This window comes from Ictalurus furcatus, chromosome 16, assembly GCF_023375685.1.
Source record: "Ictalurus furcatus strain D&B chromosome 16, Billie_1.0, whole genome shotgun sequence".
NCBI classification, from domain to species: domain Eukaryota; kingdom Metazoa; phylum Chordata; class Actinopteri; order Siluriformes; family Ictaluridae; genus Ictalurus; species Ictalurus furcatus.
Window position 1 is genome coordinate 3,001,288 of NC_071270.1, and position 15,140 is coordinate 3,016,427.

The 15,140-nt window shown below is 42.3% G+C and overlaps 2 protein-coding genes across 4 annotated transcripts; one reads left to right on the forward strand and one right to left on the reverse strand.

Annotated features, from left to right (window-relative positions):
• The first annotated feature begins 1,940 nt into the window (after positions 1-1,940).
• LOC128620641 (histamine N-methyltransferase-like) lies at positions 1,941-7,113 on the forward strand. Its single transcript, XM_053645854.1, has 6 exons — positions 1,941-2,065; positions 4,998-5,050; positions 5,127-5,234; positions 5,756-5,886; positions 6,576-6,669; positions 6,758-7,113. Exons 1-6 carry the CDS (start codon positions 1,941-1,943, stop codon positions 7,111-7,113), a joined length of 867 nt encoding a protein of 288 aa, XP_053501829.1.
• A 1,793-nt stretch (positions 7,114-8,906) lies between these two features.
• On the reverse strand, positions 8,907-15,140 carry slc37a4b (solute carrier family 37 member 4b). Of its 3 annotated transcripts, none has more exons than XM_053645488.1 (10): positions 14,434-15,140; positions 13,008-13,416; positions 12,566-12,798; positions 11,669-11,921; positions 11,059-11,214; positions 10,730-10,815; positions 10,511-10,624; positions 10,174-10,239; positions 9,758-9,896; positions 8,907-9,393 (listed from the first exon to the last, which is right to left on the reverse strand). In XM_053645488.1, the coding sequence occupies exons 2-10, from the start codon at positions 13,153-13,155 to the stop codon at positions 9,227-9,229; spliced, it is 1,362 nt and encodes a 453-aa protein (XP_053501463.1). In that variant the 5' UTR covers positions 13,156-13,416; positions 14,434-15,140; the 3' UTR covers positions 8,907-9,226. The 3 variants fall into 3 exon arrangements, with proteins under 3 accessions (XP_053501463.1, XP_053501466.1, XP_053501464.1); XM_053645491.1 differs by lacking the exon at positions 14,434-15,140 and having other exon boundaries at positions 13,008-13,226; positions 13,311-14,393; XM_053645489.1 differs by lacking the exon at positions 14,434-15,140 and adding an exon at positions 13,557-14,392.

The window sequence follows — 15,140 nt, forward strand, 5'->3', positions numbered from 1 at the left end:
ACAGAATCCCAAAATTTCTATGGCTTATTTATATGATTTTGAGCTGACTTTTCGTGTGCTTTTGGGTCAGTAGTGGTGTATGTCTTGGAGTTCTGGCATGGAAACCTTCTGCGTTTAGTAAGCACCTTACTGTGCTCACTGAAACCTAAGTGCCTGTTGCCACCAAGTCTTGCTGCAGGTCTTTTGCAGTCACTTGAGGCCACGAAATGTACAGGCTTTGACAATTGAGGAAGTGACAAAGTCCAAGGTAATGTGCAACCACGGGCGACTAGGAATAGGCAGGGGTTGTAGTAGGCCGCCAGGTGGCCAGTGTAGGGCCTTATTACGAGCACACACAAAGGCTCGGGTATCAATGTCCGTTGTAGGCCACCAGAAGTGCCATTTCAATGAGTCTAGGGTGCGATTGGAGCCAGGGTGACTTGCGAACCGGGAACAGTGGATCCATTGGATGACCTGGAAACGTGCAGCGTTGGGGACATTACCTGGGTTGGGTTGGGTGCATTGTGCTCTCTGAACTATGGACTCAATCTCCCACATGACTGCCCCCACCTTGCTAGCCGGAGGGATGATGGTGTCGGGGTCTGGGATGTCCTCCTCTCCAGAGGAGAACTGGCGTGAGAGGGCATCAGGCATAGAATTTTTAGAACAAGGGCAGTAGGTGGTAGTAAAGTTGAACCGCCTGAAGAAGGTGCAGGGGTGGATCTTCTGGTCAGGGCCGATTCGCTGGGAGAGCACTGCACCCACCCCCGAGTCAGAGGCGTCCACCTCTATGATTAATTGGTGAACTGCTCCTTCAGTCTGGCTTCAGCCTCAGGGGTCCACACAAAGGAGGTAGAGGTGAAGGTGAATCTGGTGAGTGGTGCCGCAACTCGGCTGTAGTCTCGTATGAATCGGCAATAGAAGTTAGCAAAACCCCAGGAACTGTTGAAGTTGCTTAAGGGTGGTAGGTCTGGGCCACTCAACGACAGCCCGGATCTTCTCAGGGTCCACCTTCACTCGCCCACTCTCAATGACAAACCCCAGGAACCTGACCGAGTTTACATGGAATTCACCGCTTTGGCAAACAGGCGGCTCTCTAGCAGCCTCTCCAGGACCTGATGGACGTGAAGGATGTGCTCAGCAGGGGTTCGGGAGAAGATTAATATGTCATCCAGGTATACGAAGACAAAACGGTTCAGGAAATCCCGGAGAACGTCATTGATCAGGGCTTGGAACACTGCGGGGCATTGGTGAGGCCGACTGGCATAATCAGGTATTCGAAGTGGCCAGGGGGTATTGAATGCTGTCTTCCACTCGTCCCCTTCTGTGATCCTGACGAGATGGTACGCGTTCTGCAGGTCCAACTTAGTGAAGATGGTGACCCCATCCAGTGGGTCGAAGGCGTAGTTGAGGAGTGGCAGGGGGTACTTTTTTTTGATGGTGATGTTGTTGAGACCCTGATAGTCAGTACAAGAGTGAAGAGTCTTGTATTTCTTGTCCACAAAGAAGAAGCCTGCACCCAGCGGGGAGGAGGAAGGACAGAGGATGCTGGCTTCGAGGGACTCTGAGATGTATTTCTCCATGGCCTCCCTCTCAGGACGGGACAGATTATTCAGTAGTCCAGAGGGCAGGCTGGAACAGATCCTCTGTTTCAAAGAGGATCAAATGTTTGCTTCTCCAAATACATATAAAAAAAAAAAAAAGCCAACAATTTCCATTTGGTGTACTTATGTCACATGGCTTTAAAACTCAGATTTGAACTGCTATGTTCACAGTTAATATGTTAGTAACCTTACTTTTCTCCATATCAACCAACCAAGCCTTTGTGTTGCCAATAAAACAGCACATGTACTGTTTTAACAATACTTCCCGCTTGATCTTCTTTCTCACCAACACCACAATACTGTGTGATCCAAGGTGATAGTTGCAATGCTCCTGTGTTTCAGAAAAAAAAGATAAAAATGCAGAACCTGGCCAATGATCATTCCAGATACCTGCAAACCTTTGAGCTGCTGTTGGCGAATTCAGCCGAACACCAGTGCATGAAAGAGTTCATCCATTTGACGCTCCCAGACATCCTGGCCAGGTACACACTCACTGCAATCGCACACACACACACACACACACACACACACACACACACACAAACTAGAGACCACTCTTATGCGTTGGATCATTGTCTTGCTGCAAAATCCAGTTGCGCTTGAGTTTCAACTTACGGACTGAAGACCAGACATTCTCCTTTAGGATTTTCTGGTAGAGAGCAGAATTCATGCTTCCCTCAATTATTGCAAGTTGCCCAGGCCCTGAAGCAGCAAACCATCCACACACTTTATAATACGCCATTACAAACAGCAATGCAGTCTATAATACTATTATGAACACTAATACACTATACAACAAGCTACTGTGCATACTAATGCATGCTATAATGCTGTTTTGTGTATATTAATATGCTCTAGGACACTATTTTGAACACTAATACACTATAATTTTTCTATAAAATTATATTGTGTATAACATCTATAAAGCTCTATTATGTGTACTAACGTAATACTAATAAGCTCTATAACAGACTCGATTATGAACACTAATACACCATATATCACTAATGCATTCTACAAAAGCACCATTATGCATATTAAGGGTGATTTCACACACTATTACCATCCCTAATACACTCTATATCACACTCTATTATACATTTTAGCACTATGACATATACTGTTATGAACATTAAAAACTCAACAAAATGCTATACTAAAGAATAATATAGCTGTAAGCAGCGATGACGGGCCAAAGCAGCGTCGACCACCTGATGGGTGTATGAAAACAATGCACAGTGAAGCGAGTGCTGTAGAGTAAAACACCCAACTATACAAAGTAAAGAGTATTAAAGTTTGATGAAACATTTACTCTGTATGCCCTCACTAGGCCAAACGGCGATACACAAATAAAACTCTAACTCTCCACTGCACTGCACTCTGCTGGTTATTACACGGTACAATAGAAATCATGATCAAACACTAATCAGTGTGAAAAAAATCAGCCCTTCCCCAGCCCAGTGTACATGGAGTGACATGTTCATATAAACTTTAAAACTCACAACCACAACATACACACAAAGACACACACAGACACACACAACACATAACAGAAAATTAAAATATAAAACAAGACCCGACCCTGGGATCTAGGGAAAGGAATCAGCTGCCAGATTAGTGCCCCAGAGAAAACTTTGTTTCTGGTGATGAGTCCTGTTTCTGCACACAGTCCATTTCAAACGCTCCTGGAACATATAACCAGCGCTCCTAAATACCCCCCACCCTTATCTAAATATGTAAATACAATCTATCTAGCTATCTTCATTGCCGAACAACCCCAATGGTCTCGAGCATCTCAAAGGGTCCCAACCTTCCCCTGAGCGCCAAAAAGACAGTCACATTTTTCCTGCCGAGCCTGTCTCCTTTCACCTATTACCTCTCACTTCCCTCTGCTCCAGGTGAGTTTAATCATTCCTGTCTTCAGTCAATGGGAAGAGAACATGCTGTGGAAAGGTTCAGATAGGCGGGGCCAATGCCAAACAAAGAGAAACCCCCAGCGTTCATCACTCTACGCCTCCCCTCAGATAGACAGGACTCGTCCTCGAGTCACAACAAATTATAATCCTTGGCGAAGTTCGAAGTGGTTTGGATAAATATAAGAAGACTATTTGAATGGCTGTTTTAAGTGACACACTTCCTGCTGCCAGTTGGTGGTGCTATGACTGTGACTCACAGTAGTCACATCCATGTTATCAGCCACTGTCACCAAACATACAGCTCAAGTTTCATCTAAATAACTCACTGCATGCAGAAGATATGAAACATTTCCTTTTTCCCTTTTTCCACTATAAATGTATTGCCTCGCCACAGCGTTCGAGATATATAAAAAAAAATCCCTTTTCAATTTAGCATCTGCAATGTCTTCGCATAATTTTGTCCATGTTTGGTGACAATCACATGAATCCCAAAGGAGGAGTAGTTATTTTCAAAATATCCACATTAAATCCAAAATGGCCGAGTTCCTGTTGGGCAGAGCTAACGACTGTCATTTTGACACGTGTCCATCTTGATGAAAACAATATATGTACTGAGTTTGGTGACCGTAGGTAAAACTGATAACACCAATTTAGTCAAAAGTGGGCGCTACTGAGCCCCCCTCCAGTCCCATGTCAGCTTTTGCCTACTACCAAGGGCTGACATTCAAGAACTTTTAAGCATGCCAAGGGCCTCAAAAACAACAGAAACAAAGATTAATGTTTGATTTGTTATCGTGGCAACAATATTTAAGATATCAAAAATCCTTTAACAGTTTTACATCAGCTGTGTCAAGACATTATTCTGACAAAGTCTGTTGAAAGTCACAATATTCACATCCATGTGATCAAGCCCTTTGCCCTTTGTCCTTTGTCACAATATCACATCCATGTGATCAAGCCCTTTGTCACAATATTCACATCCATGTGATCAAGCCCTTTGACCAAACATACAGCTCAATCCATCCATCCATCTTCTATATCTATCCCAGGAATCATCGGGCACAAGGCGGGGTACACCCTGGACAGGATGCCAATCCATCGCAGGGCACACTCACATACACACTCCCATTCATACACTACGGACACTTTGGACACGCCAATCAGCCTACCATGCATGTCTTTGGACTGGGGGAGGAAACCGGAGTACCCTGAGGAAATGCAAACTCCGCACACACAGGGTCACGGTGGGAATCAAACCCCTGTCCCTGGAGGTGTGAGGCGAACGTGCTAACCACTAAGCCACCATGCGGACTAGTTTAATAATCATTATGAACAATAAACAATAGGGCCCTTTCAGTGCTTGGGCCCTAAATATATGCTGTTGCACTAATACTTTACATTGTGTGATTATGATCAGTAATACACTATTACTATTATGCATTTGTGCTATAATGCAAAATAATACACTCTTCACCCTTTGTCTTTCCGGCTTGCGCAGCATCGGAGCAGGAGAACCCACTCTAAACGTGATGGGAGTGGGAAGCGGATCAGGTATAACATCTATCAGTCTATGTTGTTATACGTGTATCTGCGGTATCCGTATTAAAATCTGGCATCTTCTCTCTAGGTGAGATCGATCTGGAAATTATCAAAGTGCTGCATGAAAAGCATCCAAAAGCCAAAGTGGACAATGAGGTGGTGGAACCCAGCAAGGAAATGCTTAACAAATATAAGAGTAAGAATGAACACTAATTTGTTCTTTATTGTCGTTTACTTTCAAGCTGTTTGTGTGATGAATAAAAGGTGTAAGCTATAGCTAAGGCCCGAGCTAATTCATGGTCAAATTCGATTCATTCCACAGACCTAATTTATTTTAAAAGAAAAAGCACAGATTTTTTTTTTTTTAAAGAGAAACGCTAGGTAGGTACAAGGTTTGGGTACACTGCAAAAAAATGTCATCTTACCAAGTGAAAATATCTACAATATTCCGAAATTTAGTTAGTATTTGTTATTAAGCAAATTTACGATTACTAACCCTATTTCAAGACATTTGCACTAATTTCAAGCTTTACATTTTTGGGGGTTGGGGGTTCAAATCTGTCTCCTCCCAGTGTGCACAGTGCTTGCATGTTCTCCCTGTGCCTTGGTGGTACTCCAAGAATGTATTAAAATGTATTAAAATTGCTTTAGCCCCCAACACTAAGTCTGGAATAAAATGTTTCAGAACGTACTTCATGCAGGAATATTTTCTTCTAGCTTTAATATCGAAGATGCCAGGCCTTGATTATATCACCTCCAGATGGAATACAATGACTGCGACGGCGTTCGAGAAGGAATGGAAGATGAGAAACACTGACAAAAAGATGCACTTGATTAATCTGATTCAGGTTGGTAGATGCATGTCTGAGTATTCCTTACTGTCATTTTCTTTTCATTCCTAATCAATTTCAAGTAATATTAGAAATCTGGATCAAAAGAGGGATACTAGAAAGATGCTGGCCAATCAGAGGGGGTATAATATTTAATATTTTGTGTAATATTAGCAACATGAGAGTATGATTAGGTTTCTAAAATTATCCATATTAGAGCATCATTTCTAACGTTTCAACCCTGTAATTGGTAGCTTGCAAGTTTTCCACATGATGCCACCGTTGTTTGGGTCTGATGGTTCAAGCGGGCACAAGTGGAGGGGAAAGGATGGCTTTTCTTTTTTCCATGTCGATCTGAATGGTGCTAGTCAATCATGGTTGTTAGCACATGTGAACGGAACTGAGCAGTTAGTATATGTCTCCTGTGACGTGGCACGAGCAGCAGTTTGAAAAGACGCCGCTGGCTTCACGTGTCTTAGAAGATGCATTGGTTTAATGCCAGAACATGCACTGTCTTTAAGTCATTAAGCCTAATCATGGCTTGGAATAGCTTTTTGGGCTCATCAGTCATTTTTAAATATGGAGATTAAAGATATAGAAGATAGACTGAGGGTTAAAAACGTTACAGTAGCTGGCAGTATGTCAAGCCATTAACTGCTAAGTCATGAACAGAAGAACATCAAGATTAACTTATTGTTTTTTCACAGATGCTGTACTATGTGGAGGATCCGGGGGCCACGGTTTCCTTCTACCGGAGTTTACTGCACAAAGACGGCAAAGCATTGGTCATTCTGCTCGCAGGTGAGTATACACTGATTTACTTTAATCCGAGGCACAGGGTGGGGAATTAATGAGTGAGACCTTTGCTAACACACGGCATCTCCCGCAGGTGAATGTTCATGGGCCAGGCTAGTGTCAACCTTCCACGATCAGCTGTGGGACAACAAAACAAACCAGGACCTTTCAAGCAAAGACCTCAAGATCTTTCTGGATTCCAAAAAAATCCCCTACCGAAACTACAAGTTGAAGTCCCTGTTGGACATCACCGAGTGTTTCACACCTGGAAATGAAAAAGGAGAGCGGATACTGGACCTCCTGACCGAGGTGGTCGAGTTCAGTAAGAGCGCTCCTCCGGAGCTGAAGGAGGCAGTGCTGGATTTTCTTAAACATCCAGACAACAGTCAAGAAGTGAACGGCAGGTACCTGTTCGATTGCAGCACGGAGGCCTTGCTGATCGACGCGTAGGTCCAGCAATGTTAGATACACTGCGCAGAGAAGCACTTGTCAAACATCCGGTTAAATGATAAGGAATAAGAAATGAATTAATAGTTGTAGTTAATTGTTTATAGGTGAGACTATCTAAGCAGCTCTATTCTTCATATTCACTATTGAACAGAATGTATTATCATTAGTACTGTGCTACAGTTGGAGATACCTCAAAGTTCAAACCCTGTGCCATTAGTCTAATCTAAGCTGTTCACCCTGTACACCTTACTGATGATACCAAGCATTAATAATCAAAAAGTGTGACGTATGATTTAGTCTAATTACACTTTCATAAAATCTTATTCTACTATACCTTCAAGTGAAGTACTTGAGAAATGTTCGACATATTTGTGCTGTTAGAAATAAAATGCAAAAAAAAATATATATATATATATGTCTGGTGTCAATGTTGTGAATCATCTTCCACCTTCTACATGCTATATTTTTTAAATCCATTTTTAATATCAACCATTTAACTTCAGTCATTTGCATACTTTCCAGACTTTCAGTATAACAACACCTTCATCTTAAAAGAAACCCTGACGGTGAAGACCCGTAGGCCTTAACACGCAATAATTGCCCACTCCTACTAAAATGAAATATGTTCAATATTTTAAATGAATATTTAATACATATTCAACCTGCAGAGGCCGCCATTACGTGACATGCGCAATGCTCTGAGCCGATGACGTAAAATGGTTGCACTCAAGAAGTAGCTACTAGCCCCTGCAGCACAAAAAGAACGCCATGCTGTGCTACTTTTGGCTGTAATTTTCTAGTTCTTGTGTGCGGTGATACAGGGGATATGTGTAAATATTATCAAACCTGTAAGCATCTTGTTAGTGCGTTTTTACAGTATATTCTCATGACATAATGCTCCTGTAAAATTAGTCTAAAACGCTTACCCAAAGTAAAATTAAAGCTGTTCTAGAACCATTTGGAGTACATGCATAGTTTTGGTCTCTTCTGAAAGGTGGACTAAATATTTTTACATAATTGGATTGTTTGGACTTTTGCCAGTGTAACAGGACTGTTGTTGTCAGGATGTTATGGATCAGTGGATTACTATGAGGCTTAGGTGAGTTGCCCCTGTTTCATAAATGTTTGTTTGTATGTTGGTGGTCTGACAGAGATGTTGATTGTAGTTGCTGTTGATTGTAGCTCAAAATGGTTTATATCAATTGAATCACAAGAATCTTAGCTTTCATCATAAAACGATAGTTTAATCCATACGCTTACCTTGAACAACAAACGCTCTCGGTCGGCATAGATGTGCAGTTGCTACACAGACACCGTCAATTTTGCCGCACTCCCGCCTCCTCACCTCTCTGATCGTCTTCATTTTGATGGACATTTTCAGTAACATCTTCTATATTAGCCTTCTCGCTTATGTTACGCTCGGGTTCAAATCGAAAAGGCTGAAGACATGTTTACGTCGCTGGAGATTCAAGACGTTTGCAAACATTTGACGTCACTACCCAGAATGCACCTTGACGTAAACAGCAATGGCGGCCTACGAGTGCAAGGATTTTATTTATTTATTTATTTTAAAAACTGACATCAATGTTTTTGTATAGTGGATTTATATAGCGGATGTCAGCGTTAATCTAATGAACCAAACAAGTCTTCATAGTCAGGGTTCCCTTTAACAACATGAATGCATGTGAGCTTTTATTTTTATTTTTAGCTCGCTCTCTTGCCAGCTTCTATTGTTTTCAGTTTTGGACATGCTCACTGTCTTTCACAAACACACACACACACATACAATGTAGTAAAGTACTTCAGTGTATGGTTATTTATTCAGAACACTCTTTCATCCAAAGAGCAGCAAAATCCAATACACATACAACAAAGCTGAGCCACTCAGGATCACACGTCTCAAACGTGGCTCTCTGGCTGTCATCCCACAACGTTCCAGGTGCAAGTGTGGAACTTCAGCCGTGACATCCGCACTCAGATGAGCTTATAACTAACACTACAAATACATTTAACGAAGAGTGTTCTTTCTGAGCAGAGATGATAGTCGGTTGCTGCTGTAGCAAGGTTCACATTGGCGGGGTTTGAGTAGTGTGTTGTGTTCGGTGTGTGTTGTTCAGTCATTCTTTTCGTCCACTCGTCCCATTTTCGTGCGCATGTTGCGCAGCACGAAGAACCAAACAGTGGTCAGGGCGCAGGTCACCTCCGCTACCCAGAAGGCCGTGTCCCAGCTGTAGCGCTTGGCGATGGTGCTGAACGGCAGGCCGGCAAGAAACGCACCGACTGATACACACACACACACACACACACACACACACACACAGCAAAAGCATTTATGAACACTTCACGTCAAGTATACTAGTCAGACAAACTGAACCATACCAAAAGTCATATTCAGATTACAAAGATGACCATCAGGTGCATGTAGAATTGCAAGATGAAATAAAAAGTGATCAAATTGACCATTGCTGGTAAATATAACACTAAATGGGCACTTTAGTGGTAGTCTTACATCAACTCCTACCTACACACACTCCTGACATCAATACTGCTTATTTTGTATTAACTGATCTGATGTCATGTTACTATTCTGAGTATATTAAAAAAAAAAATCTAAAGATGTAAGTGAATTGCACGTAAGACGTACCGTTCGCCATAAGCGCTACGATGGCATGTGACGTCCCGCAGAAGTTCGATGGAGCGCTCTCGCTAGCGATCACCCCGAACAGCGCGATCGGGCCGTACGACGAGAATCCAAACGCAGCACCGAGAGTCAATATCCACAGCTGGGTGGAAGGAAAGACAGGAATTTACTCTCATTTAAAAAAACAGCTCTTTGAAAAGAGGCGTGGCTGCTGGGGGGTGGGAGGGTGGGTCGGTTCTCGTGAAGGAGGTGTGGCCTCTCGTAAGGGTCATAAACAAACAGCTCGACATCACATCGTATTGACTCAGTAATAGCATTTTTTAATACTGGACTTGTATCGACATTTGCGTCAATATGCATCTATTACAACATATATAGGCTATATATAATAAATATGATTAAATCAGAGACATCCGTACCTCTTTCTCAGACAGCCCAGTGAGGACAGAGACTGGATGGAGAACGATAACCCAGAGTGGAGCTTCCTGAAGGAACCGATCAGGAAATATGGGATTAATTAACATGCATCAAACAGAGATAAACATAAAGTCATAAACAAATCCGAATGCTACATCTATGCTAGCTGAATACTTATTACCATTTTTTTTTTTTTTTAAAGAAAAAAGTACAATTCAAGGACATAGAGCGAGATTAAGAGAACGCTTCATTCATACTAGCAATGATGTATAAATGTGAGAATCAAGTCCGAAAGGTATTTGATACAAAATAAATTAGCATTCAATACAAACGGCATACTTCTTGGACATCCGGAGTGATGGTGACTCGGAAGAGATACATGGACACGGCCATGCCCGCCATCATGGTTAAGAGGAGTGTATGACGAGGGTTGCCATGTGTCCCCAGTCCTTGCTGTTTAAACCGCAATGAAACGTTTTGATTAATTTATGCTGTTAAGCCGTTACAGATTGCTGTCCAGTACAAAGACAGGTTACACACACACACACACACACACACCCGGGCAACGGCTCTGTCAGAGATGAAGCCTGCTGCGATGCTACCAGCGAAACCTCCGACCTCCAGGGCACTCATGTACGAACTGCCTACGAAAAAGAAGCAAGGGCGTGACTATATGTCTGATTATAGTTAATATAACTCTACATTTTATTAAAAACGAGCTCTGTAAATGGAAGCGTCAGGAATGAAAACAAAAATCTCTAAGACTCCGACGCATTAAAACAATAACTACTATGTGAATAGTTCTTGTTGGATTCTGTTTGCAAAAATACTTTGTGTAAATGTCTTCTTTTGGGCTAAAAGTTTGGGCGAAGGTGCTGCGGTCATACCCATCATGACCGACTGGCCTTTCTCCTGCATGAGAAACAGCTGCCCCCAGTCGGTGCACGCGATCTTCACCCCGAACACCACCAGGTAACCGAAGGACAAAACCCACAGGTATGGAGACAACAGGAACTCTTTCAACGTGCTCTCATCGTTCGGGGCTTCAGTGAGAGGAAACACAGAGAGCGGGTTGAAACAGGAAAGAAAACTCTGTGCCGTTTCACACAGACATTCACACAGAAACACAATTTAATGAAATAATAATAAAAGTATTATTTGAAAACTAAAAACTCATTAATAAAAATAATCATTTTATTACATGGATATAGTTACTTCCTGTTACAAAACTATTTCTATATAACTGTAATCGGTCTCAAGGGGTCACGAATATAAAGGGCGTGACCCCAAATTCCCAAGACGTGTGGCCTGTTGTCTAGGCAACCATACAGTACATCTCTCAGCTGAATGTCGTGTTTTGACTTGTAAAGTCGTTCTGCTCAAAGTAACGAAATGTTTATTTATTTAGCTGGAAGGCATCACGTAGCAGGTCGGGAAAAGGAAAGGAAAATGTGTGAGTGTCGGCTGTAGAGGAGAAAATTACTATCGAGCCCTTACTTCCTTTTTTGCCTTTGCCCTTCTTGGTGCCAACCTGGATGCTGGGCAGACCCACATCTCTGGGCTCGTTCTTCACCAGCAGCAGGCAGACGAAAGCAAAGGCCATGCAGATCACACCGGAGACGCAGATGATGCTCCTCCAGCTGTAGTACAGAGACAGCAGCGTGGTGATGATGGGACCCAAACTCCCAGCCAGGTTCATGCTGCAGCACAGAACGGCCCACCACGTGCCAAACTGGGACGGCTCGAACCACTGCGTTGGGAAAACCGGGGAGGATTTTTTTTTACGAAGTCACTATAAATACTGCTGTAATGTATTTCGTGAACATTTTTATGTACATCTATTTCTTGCTGTAGTGAAATCCAGACAAGGATACTACTAAACCATAAAACCATTTCAGTGGTTTGAACTGAAACCGAAATCTCAGTGGAGATCTTGATATGGGTTTTCTCAGCAGTGTGTGTGTGTCTGTGTGTGTGTGTGTGTGTGTGAGAGAGTGAGTAAATACCATTCTTTGTAACAGAAGACATTCCAAAAGCCTATTTATACTCAACCCTTGCAAACATACTTTGCATAAGTATTTGCCCCTGTTATAAATATCACAAATCTAGACAAAACAGCCCATAATATTGAAAGGGCGGGGGAATCTATATAATCTATATGCAAAATTCTATACAAATTTAAAAAATTCCTGCATACGTATGTGACACCTGATCTGCACATGTTCTAAACTACAACTTAAGCTGTAGTGCTGTTGACTCCCAATAACAGGTGCACGCTGACCTTCTGTAATGGCAACCGTCCAAGGGTAAGACCTAATTATGTCAAAATGTCTTGAAACGTGAGCTGTGAACTAACACCTTCGGTTCAGCACGAGCACTTAGTAAGCGTCTGACCTTGCGCAACACTTTGCCGCACGGCGGCCAGCCGAATCCCTGGCCGAGGCCGTTCAAAAACCAGAGGAAGGTGAACGCCGTGAGGCTGGAGGACTGAGAGAAGAGCACGTTGATGGCCCCGACGATGAGGAGGCCGGAGGAGAAGAGCCAGCGGGCGCTGATCTGATCCGACAACACTCCGCTGATGAACTTACTGATGGCGTATGCCAGAGTCTGACTGCTCGTGATCAGACCTGAGACAGAGGAATGGGATGATTCGATTAAGGATCGCGCAAAACGGCCGACAATCATTCATCTTTAAGTAAAACAACTTATATATCAGTACACATTTACCAAATTTAATTCAAAGAGGAACTAAAGGATCATCTGCACGCCTTCGGACAAACGATTTACAAACTTTGGGCGGATTTCACAGCTGTAAACTGCAGCAATCGAGACTCACCGAGTTCTTCCTTATCTAGCTCGATCTCCTCCATAACCGACGGCATCAAAAAGGAGAACGTTTTCCGGTTGAAGTAGTACAGCAGGTAACCCAAAAACATCGAGGTGAAAATGACCGTGCGGTAATAGCCGTAACCGGCAGCCCCCATATTTCCGCTCACTGAGATGAGGAATGCTTTCTTGAGAGAATGAAATAAAAATGCTGCAGAACCTTCACAGACTTTAAGAAGAGAAGAAAAAAGAGCTTTCAGTGAATAGGTCTCCGAAGAGTCATCTCAGCTCCACACAGAGAAGCAGGACAGACCCGGAGTTGTAGAAGAATCAGAGGTTCCTTCAGCTTCTTCTGGTCTTCTAAAACAAATCTGAACTCCTCGTGCTCATCACAGATGGCTCGTCTCTCTCCAAAGCACCTGGAACAAGAAAGATGTTGGGAATAAAGGGAAAAAAAAAAATCGACCACAAAACCTAAATCTCAGTCATGCGAGACCTTGGTTGGGCTGTCCAGAGTTTAATTAAATTAGCGTAACATCTGATGTTCATATTCATTCACCTTGTACTTGCAGCCACAGCAAAAACGTGGTCGATATTTCTGGTCCTCACATATGCCACCATCTGTACATGCATACTATAACTCTCGTCGGCGGTTTGAGTTACGGCTCACTCGGCACATTTGACTCGTTAGGTGAATCAAACTCTGCTACTTGATTCATCTGATTCACCTCTCAAAGCAGACGTCAAGAAAAATGTTCAAAATGACATACTACTTCTAAAACTCCGTTCTAAAGCGGTATGTAAACATCTTGAATGTTTCCAGTGTACCATGAAATAAACCAGACCATGAAATAAACCACAATAACACAATAACGGCCTGTTTGTTTAAACAACTTCCTCAGTGTCAGTAACATTTCTTGTCTATTAGAAAGTAAGCCTAAGGCAAAAAAAAAATTGACGGAACAAAATGGTAAATATCAATGAAATTATTCAAATAATTAAAAAAATAATAATAACAAGTAGCATAATTGCCAATTTGAGATTTCTTCCTGCTTGAGAAGCGAATCGCCTGATCGGTTCGCATAAACGAGTCGTTCAAAAGGAGTCGATTCGTTTATCCGTCAGCGCCATTAAATTATTATTATTATTAATTTTGAGTTATTTTTCACAAATTAGAGCCGACTTCATTCTCATTCTCGTAATTATGTAGAAGCAAAACAAATAATACCACAACAGGAAACTGCAGGTTACATTTTAAATGTATATATTTACACTTGAGAATCGGAATTGATTCAGAGAATCGTTAGAGGACATGCAGACCGCTACGATATATCTATATATACACACGCACAATTTTCATACACACAGTTTTACTGTTTAAACCCTGATTAAATACATTTAACTTATAATTTATTGGGGGATGAAATAAAATGTACCTCCATCTTCTCGGGACACATAGCTGAAAACCGCTTGCTCTTGGAGGAACGCCCGCCCTAAATCCCTGATCTCGGCTTTGATTGGCTGCCGAGCTGTCAATCATCGTGCTGCGCCATGGTGCATCACGCGCGCATGTAGCATGCTATTGTTGTCATCACGAAGGCAGAAACACACACACACTATTCTTATGATTCTTCTGCTGAGGCAGATTTGAATGATTAAACCGTGATCCGAAATCACACACATGCAGATGTTCACGGTACTGCAGGGTTAAGCTTAAAATAGCATGTATTTCCAGTTGGCTCGTGCGTTTGAATTTGAACTCACAGGGTTTATTTTAGTCCTGTTCCACTTCTCTTCAGGGAACTTGGCATTAAAGGGGAAGTTCAAGGCGACAGTGGCTTGGTGCCACTAGTTAGGGAAGGGTTAAGACTGCCTATGGAACTCCATGACCAGCCAAACATGACAACACACTCGTGATTGTCATTGTCATTGAGTCACTTCTTTAATTTAATAAAAGAATCATTTTGTTCACCGCAATCAGACTGCAAAATAGTTTTTCTATTTGTGTATATGTGGATAGTGATGAAACACACCTACATAGGTCTCAAGTCTTCTGAATCCATGTCACACACATACACAGGCTTTGGTGTGTGTGTGTGAGGCAGTGTGTATTCTGAAAAAAAAAAAATTACCAATCTGCACA

What these genes read in the sequence shown, in the direction of transcription:
- slc37a4b (XM_053645488.1), bottom strand. Translation starts at nt 13,155, where the DNA reads ATGGGGGCTGCCGGTTACGGCTATTACCGCACGGTCATTTTCACCTCG. An exon ending in GCTAGATAAGGAAGAACTCG is followed by an intron (nt 12,799 to 13,007) that starts GTGAGTCTCGAT and finishes CCTCTGTCTCAG; the next exon opens with GTCTGATCACGAGCAGTCAG. An exon ending in GGGCAAAGGCAAAAAAGGAA is followed by an intron (nt 11,215 to 11,668) that starts GTAAGGGCTCGA and finishes CTCTCACTGAAG; the next exon opens with CCCCGAACGATGAGAGCACG.
- LOC128620641 (XM_053645854.1), top strand. Translation starts at nt 1,941, where the DNA reads ATGCAGAACCTGGCCAATGATCATTCCAGATACCTGCAAACCTTTGAG. An exon ending in CTCCCAGACATCCTGGCCAG is followed by an intron (nt 2,066 to 4,997) that starts GTACACACTCAC and finishes CGGCTTGCGCAG; the next exon opens with CATCGGAGCAGGAGAACCCA. An exon ending in AATGCTTAACAAATATAAGA is followed by an intron (nt 5,235 to 5,755) that starts GTAAGAATGAAC and finishes ATTTTCTTCTAG; the next exon opens with CTTTAATATCGAAGATGCCA.